General features: G+C 35.2%; 1 protein-coding gene across 1 annotated transcript; it reads left to right on the top strand.

Annotated features, from left to right (window-relative positions):
• Positions 1-1,499: 1,499 nt before the first annotated feature.
• LOC132285040 (protein NRT1/ PTR FAMILY 3.1-like) lies at positions 1,500-6,492 on the top strand. The gene is made up of 4 exons (XM_059787200.1): positions 1,500-1,649; positions 2,414-2,631; positions 3,762-4,321; positions 5,334-6,492. Exons 1-4 carry the CDS (start codon positions 1,535-1,537, stop codon positions 6,298-6,300), a joined length of 1,860 nt encoding a protein of 619 aa, XP_059643183.1. The 5' UTR covers positions 1,500-1,534; the 3' UTR covers positions 6,301-6,492.
• Positions 6,493-7,970: the final 1,478 nt, after the last annotated feature.

The following is a 7,970-nucleotide window of genomic DNA, read 5'->3' as shown; positions in this document are numbered from 1 at the left end:
CTTTACAATCCATTGTCAATATCAAATTCATATACTCGTAATTTATATGATGGCAGGTGCTGCTCAATATTATTTGAGCATAAAAGTGGTCTTTTAATATAATATTCATCTTAGAGTTATACTGTCTCATACTTAAATTTAATGAAAAATATGTAAGAACTAATAAATAAATAAATAAAGAAGATAAAAGTTAAAGGAAGAAAATAAAAATTTTAGAAAGGTTACAACATAAACAAATAAAAAAATTTGAAAGTTATAATATAAGAAATTAAAATTTTTGGGCCTTTCTATTGGTTAGAGTTTGATAGTTGGAAGAAAATAAAAATTTTAGGAAGTTTATAATATAAAAAAATAAAATTTTTGGACCTTTCTGTTGGTTAGAGTTTGAAGTTAGATAGTTGGAAGAAAATAAAAATTTTAGGAAGTTTATAATAGAAAGAAATAAAAAAAATTTGAGACATTCTTATTAGCTGAGCTACTAGGCCTTAGGCGACAACTTAAGTGGGCCTAAGAATAGAGCCCGCCTTGGATAATGGTCAATTGGCCAGTTCTTGAATCTCACCCAAGTTATACTGCGAAGACTTTGTGTTATATATATATCAATAAGTGATGTTCAACAGTTCCTTAATGAGTAGGGGGTAATATATTCACTTTTAATCTTGACTTTAAAATTTAATCATACGGCAATTATCTTGCTTACCTATTTTTAATGAAAATAAATTAAAATCAAATTGGATATGATTTTCTTCTATACATATACAAAAATTCCTTCCTATCAGTTTAGCCAGAGAATTCACAAAACAAACTAGTTAAAAATATATATATATTTCTAATCCCTTCGATCAAAAAAGACTGCTACGGTAAACAATCAAAAAAGACTGCTACGGTAAACAGTTGAGAATTTTTTTTATTGGCTTCGCTGTAACTAAGGGAATAAATTTAAAGTTGTAAGTGTAAAAAAATAAAGTGAGGGAATATTGCCTTCCCCAATAAAAAAAATATATATATATACAAGTAATATAATGAAATCACATGGCTTTTTCTATCATTGGAGACTTTAAACGGTTGCCTTAATTACCTTATCATAGAGTCGGCATGCACTGAGACCCTACCATGAGACTGGATTTATTCCAACCAAAAATTTGAAAACAACTATGGATATGCAAGGATAATTTGAAGGTGTCTTGTCTTCTCTCTTTTAAAATTTTCCCTGAGATAGATTCCTTTCATAAATCAAACAACACCACACCAATTTATTTCAATGAGGACAAAACTCAATAAGATACAAACGTATATACATCTCTGGCTCCATTCCCCATAGGACACACAACACCACACCAATTTATTTCAATGAGGACAAACCTCAAGAAGTTTGGGTATGACATAAGACACCACGTCACATGCTAACAAGTCAATTTGTGGGGTCCATCTACCATTGTGTCACTCTTCCCCTTCTTGATTTTCTCTTGTCCACTAATTGATCATTGTGCCCATAAATACCGGCTTTGCACTGTAAGAACCTTTTAAGAGAACAATGGAGATGGAGTTGGAGAGGAAAATGATTGAAAATGAGGAGGAAGAGAAGAGAAATCATGAGATTAAGAAGAAGACGAAGCTTGGAGGGTTCAGAACAATGCCATTTATCCTTGGTGAGTTTTGCATTTTAATGTTTAGCTCAAGTTGTTCAATATTTTTACATTCATGATATATATATATATATAAAACATTATGTATTTTTCAATATAACTTTTACAAATTAACTCTTGCAAAGTTATAGTACCATATAATTTTCTAGTGAAACTCTTGCGTTAGTCAATTAACTGGCAATGCTCTTGTTTTTGTTACGTACTTGATGAGAACTATACAAAAATTGAGTCTGACCGTGATTGTAATTTTAATTATAACGAATCGGACGCTTACCTTTTGACATAAAAACTTATACGGTTGGGAAATGTTGCATAACCATTCAGTATCAATATATAAGTGAAGTGAGGTTATTGATAGTGCGACAATAACCATTTTCAAAAGTCTATTACAAGTGTCTATTACAAGTGTCATGTTGGTCAAATCTTACTCTTCGTGGTTAGTTGTTACAGAGAGAGAGAGAATGTTGGGAGCCAGTGTTCTGGCCGTAGCTGATGTTTAAATGACATCTATTGACATTTCTCTTTTCTTCAGGAATACGAGTTTCTCATGATACAGTTGTGAATAGCTTCATCCCCAATCTATATTTTTCTCCAAATAAAAAATAATCATTTAAGTATGTGTTTTGCTCATTTTGTATTAATCAACTATCTATCCAAATTTTGTAATTTAGACAAATATTCAGCAAATGTTTGCCCACTTACTAAATTTTTTCTGATAAATGTGGGGAAATTTGATGAACTAACTATGTGATGGTGGCATTTGACAGCAAGTGAAATATGCGACAGATTTGCTACCTCTGGTTCTCATGCTAACATGATAACTTACTTGACCCAAGAGCTAAACATGCCGCTCGTGAAGGCATCCAACACCCTCACAAACTTTGCAGGAACCGCCAGTTTCACGCCACTCATCGGTGCTCTGATTGCCGACTCCTTCGCCGGCCGGTTTTGGACTATCATCGTTGGTTCTGTTATATATGAACTGGTCCATTCTCTATCTCCCTGTCTCTTTGTCTCTGATCAACAAGTGAACTGAAAATAAAATTTTAATAGGTCCAACCATATTTTTTTAGTTTCCTATATATATATATATATATGGATCTGGCTACCCTCTGGTATTGGTATGAAATATGTGAGTCTGTTTTTATTTGTATCTCTTAAAACAGCTCACACAAATTCAGAAAACTTTAATAAAAATATCAATAATAAAGACAAAATCGGAATTAAAATTTTTTTGTTTTACTTTATAGTCATTTTTCTTCCGTTTCCTCCCATTTATGGAAGGATAACAAAACCCACCTTCATGCCTAATTTCTGTCCCTCCAAATACCTTCCATTCCCATCTTTTCCTTTAACGGTTTATACCAAACACAATATGACATATTTGTGAAACAGCTTTAACAAATTCAGAAAACAAAAGAAAATTATTTTCTGAAAACTATAAGGCAATGTTTGATATACGGAAAAAGAAATGAAATGATAACATTAATTATAAAAGAAAAAAGAAAAAGAAAAAGAAATGAAAGGTGAAATAGTGGTAATCTGTTTGATTATTTAACGAATGAAAAGAAAAAGAAATGAAAGGTGAGATAGTGGTAATCTGTTTGATTATTTAACGAATGAAAAGAAAAGAAATGATGGTAATTATGTTTCGGAAAAGAAAGGTACTATTAGGTATTTAATAAATTTGCTTTCATACCTTTTTTTTTTTATTTATAATTTTTATTTATTTATAAAAATATCAAAAATAAAGACAAAGTCGGCATTAGAATATTTTTGTTTAACTTTATAGTCATTTTCCTTCCATTTCCTCCCATTTATGGAAGGATAACAAAACCCACCCTTCATGTCTAATTTCTCTCTCCAAATACCTCTAATTCTTTTATTTTCCTTTAATGATTTATACTAAACACAATATAACATTCTCCTCCTCCATGATCTTTCTTTTTGAGATTATGATAACAAATATTAGGTTTTTAGAAAACTGAACCAAATAAAGTTTTTGTATATTTTTCTGATTCTTAGTTATCTAAAAAACCAAAAATTATTTTTTTAATGACAAACCAAACGGACCATATGTATTTATACATTCTTCGATCTGTCGCATGCATGCAGGGACTGGTGAGCATCACAATATCAGCACTCTTGCCACAGTTTCGTCCCCCACCGTGCCCAACTCAAGAGAATTGCAAGGAAGCCTCAAACTCCCAACTATGGGTTCTCTACATCTCGCTCCTCCTCCAATCTCTTGGCTCTGGCGGTATCAGGCCATGCGTGGTTACCTTTGCCGCCGACCAGTTTGACATGAGCAAATCAAAACAGGGAGCTCGGGGCTGGAATTTCTTCAACTGGTACTATTTCAGCATGGCAATGGCCACGCTGACAGCTCTAACCGTCGTGGTTTATATCCAAGACAACGTCGGGTGGGGTTGGGGTCTCGGACTTCCAACGGTTGCCATGGCTCTGTCAATCATAGCCTTTGTTTTCGCTTCTCCTCTTTATAATAAATTGAAACCGGGAGGAAGTCCGTTGGTTAGGTTGGCTCAGGTGATTGCTGCTGCTGCGAAGAAGAGGAAAGCACCTGTACCCGCGGATCCATCACTCTTGTATGAAAACAAAGAGCTTGATGCTGCTATTTCTTCCAATGGAAGGCTTATACATACAAAACAGTTCAAGTAAGATTTGATACTACTTAATCATATATATATATATATATATATATAGTCAATTGGATTATTGTCTCTAGTGGACTGTGATTGCCAGATTTAAACTCTTTGCATCTACTAATATAACTTCTAACACTTCTTGCCTTAAGCTAGCATTTAAGTTGCATATGTACTGATTAAACTGCTTGCCCTTAAGGTCTCTTTTTCATAAGGATAGCAGCTACTTTTGACTTAGGTTTTGTTTGGCTAATACTTTTGCTTCGTACGTATTTTTTTGTTTTTGTTAGTGTATTATAACAAAACAAAAGTACGAAGTATATTTGGTAACGTTTGATGTCATTTGAATAGTACGCTTCCAAAATTGATGTCAAAATCGGAAGCATCAGAATAATTTTTTGCTTGCTTCGGTACGGTAGCAAACCAATGTTCAATTTTTTTTTTTTTTTTCTTTCTAAATGAACATTTTAAACTAGCTATTCAATTTTTCAAACTTGCAACACTTTTTACAAAACATGCTCTCATGTTTTTGCTTCAAAAAATCTGCAACAAATTTACGTTGCCAGACAAACTTCGAAATAGTATTGAACACACTCTAAAGCGGAAATATTGCTTTTGCTTTGAGTCAAAGCAAAAGCACAAAGCAACCGTGTTGCTAAACGGTCTCTTAATAACTTGATTTCTTTCACATGAAACCTAATAACTTGATTTCTTTCACATGAAACCTATTCAAACTTATTTGTTTAAAACATTTTAATTTTAAAGAAGTTCACTAAGCATCTTGTTTTGATACTTGAGTTTCTATCTTATAAAAGTGTATGATAGTAATTTGGTCCACTTTTTTCCAAAAAAGAATTTTATCATTTTCTTTCTTTTCTTTCTAGAGGTTATTGTTATGGTTTTTTCATTATTTTCTTTTCTTTTTCCTCATAATTAATGATATCATTTATTTTCTTCTCTCTCCTCTTTATCTAAAGGAATTGTGTCTGTCATAATTCGATGATCATTAATTTGATGGTTGAAGGTGGTTTGATCGAGCGGCTATAGTAACTGAAGATGACAACAAAAGCAGCGACTCAAATTACCAGCAGCAGCCAATCAATCTATGGAGGCTAGCCACCATTCATCGAGTGGAAGAGCTAAAGTCCATCATCCGGATGCTACCCATCTGGGCAGCCGGAATACTACTGGTGACTTCACATTCACATCTCCACAGCTTCACCATCCAACAAGCTCGGACTATGGATCGCCATTTCTCCCACCACTCAACATTCCAGATGCCTCCGGCCAGCTTGTCAATCTTCAGCATCCTAGTCGTGCTGGTCGGGCTCGTAGTGTACGAACGCCTTTTTGTCCCCATTGCTCGTCGGTTCACAGGAAACCCTGCTGGAATCACATGCCTGCAGAGAATGGGGGTAGGCTTTAGTGTCAACATTCTTTCTACCATTGTTTCAGCCCTAGTAGAGATCAAGAGGAAAGGGGTTGCAGCAAATCACGGCTTGCTAGACAAACCGCGAGCCGTTATACCCGTAAGTGTGTTTTGGTTGGTGCCTCAGTTTTGCCTCAATGGGGTGGCCGAGGTTTTCATGTCCGTTGGGCACCTGGAATTTCTCTATGACCAGTCACCGGAAAGCATGAGAAGCACGGCGGCAGCACTCTACTGGATAGCAACATCCATCGGAAACTATATAGGTACACTGCTAGTGTCTTTAGTACACAGTTTTACCGGGAAAGAAAGGAATTGGCTACTGGACCGGAATCTTAACAGAGGAAGATTGGATTACTATTACTGGCTTGTCACAGGAATACAAGTAATAAATCTCATATATTATGTATTTTGTGCCTACTTTTATACTTATAAGCCCCTGGAAGAGGAGGTAAAAGATCAGAATGGAGATGATAGTGTTGCATTCAAGCCATTGAATTCTGAGAAAAGTCCAAATATTGGCCAAGCAGTAGTGGAGCTCCAAAGAAATGATCAGTCTGTTTAAAGTGATCCATCAGTACCATAATTATAGATGTTGTATCATGCATGCATATAGAAATTTAATTTGTAGTATTTTCTCGCAGATTAAGTATGTGCACGGAACAAGGTGGTGACATAGGTATAAATAAAATTAAATAACTTTACCTTAATTTTATTTTCGTGTAAGAACAATGATACATCATCCAAATTCAAAATATATATGCATTTTTCTAACTGTAATGTTTCAGTTCATTACCAGACCCTCTTGTTAGAATGGGTTCAGCGACATCTCTGTCTCAGTACAAGCTTGCAATTGCTTAGAGGCATGGCTTTGACAAGATCAATATATATATATATATGTTAGTATTATAATGATCGGCAATATGATTTTTCAAAACAGCAAGGCACACTCACCTTGTGGCTGCATCCTCATCCGTTGGATTGATCCTCTAATAATGCAACACGACCATATATTATAACAATGACACCCTTGTAACTATTTTCAGATAGATTTTAGCAATCCCCACCGGAGCAAATTTTTTTATTTTTTTTCCCTCACTTTTGATATTCAACACACCAATATTCTGCAATAACGCAATGTGACTGCTATGAGCAATCCTCTACTCTATGTTCTATTTGTTACATAACTAAGAAATGGGGGATTTTGGGTGGTTAGTAAAGCAAAAACGTGAACTATAACCGAGCCGAAGGAAATGAATGCTGTAACTACCACGTAAACAGCTCCGTTTTCAACAAGTTCTAACTCCGTTACTCAGCTGCTGATGCTATAAAAAGATTGCTTGTGTACCAAGATGCAGAAGACAGATTTCTTGTAAATGCTCTGTCAACACTGCAGACTTATAGTAATAGCCAACAATAGTTCATAACCACCATGTAGATTCTTAATGTTCTGGTGTAAATTACAAGATTTTTTAGCACAACGAAGCATGAGCCTACAAGGATGTTTATTTGGCAAAACATCCAAAAGACAAAGAAATAGTGACCTTTCATCATGTTCAAGGCTCTACCTCCATTTGCAAGGTCAACGATATATCTGTGAGGCCCCAGCAAAGAAATAATAGGATGAGACAGGAAAATTACCCCCTGACGACCCGGGCCTTGCGGATGCAGGGGCATTTGGTAGCACAGGTGGTCGAGCATAAGGAGTTGTGTGCATTGAGGAGGGGTTGTAGTATCCCCGCTGCAGAATAATTTCCCTCTGCAAGGGTAACCCGTGATGCTCACTTTCGACGCCAATGAATCGATCATGAGGAACCATCTTCTGTACTGGCCTATACCTGGCACATTGGCGATACAAAATGGCTATGAGGCTTTGGTTTCACAAATGGAGAGAAATCAGAAATGAAAAACAATGTGCATCTTGTGCAAGGGCATAAATCTGATAAAAATAGTAACAATTAATTTTTATAATGCCCGTATAATGTATATTCCTCACTTAATGGCATTAGATGTATGAAAAGAAATAAAAAAATTTAAAGAGAGAGAGAGAGAAACGTCAGCACCAAATCAGCATATAATTCAGTTTCATGGGAGTTCTAGTTTCAGTTGCTCCATAGCTATGGTTTTGGGGAAAGGCCTTTTTCCCCTCCTGGGTAAGTGTTTGGTGAGAGGTTGATTGCTTGGTTGAAGGAATGTTTGAAATCAGTACGTCTCGATCAAAGGTTTTTTCCAATC

The sequence above is a fragment of the Cornus florida genome, unplaced genomic scaffold (assembly GCF_030987335.1).
Source record: "Cornus florida cultivar Cherokee Brave unplaced genomic scaffold, ASM3098733v1 CherokeeBrave_3.0.0_Hap2_Chr11, whole genome shotgun sequence".
Classification (NCBI taxonomy): Eukaryota; Viridiplantae; Streptophyta; class Magnoliopsida; order Cornales; family Cornaceae; genus Cornus; species Cornus florida.
Note: the sequence above shows the minus strand (reverse complement) of the source record. Positions and strands in the feature narration are given on the sequence as shown.

What these genes read in the sequence shown, in the direction of transcription:
- LOC132285040 (XM_059787200.1), top strand. Translation starts at nt 1,535, where the DNA reads ATGGAGATGGAGTTGGAGAGGAAAATGATTGAAAATGAGGAGGAAGAG. An exon ending in GTTCTGTTATATATGAACTG is followed by an intron (nt 2,632 to 3,761) that starts GTCCATTCTCTA and finishes GCATGCATGCAG; the next exon opens with GGACTGGTGAGCATCACAAT. An exon ending in ATACATACAAAACAGTTCAA is followed by an intron (nt 4,322 to 5,333) that starts GTAAGATTTGAT and finishes TGATGGTTGAAG; the next exon opens with GTGGTTTGATCGAGCGGCTA.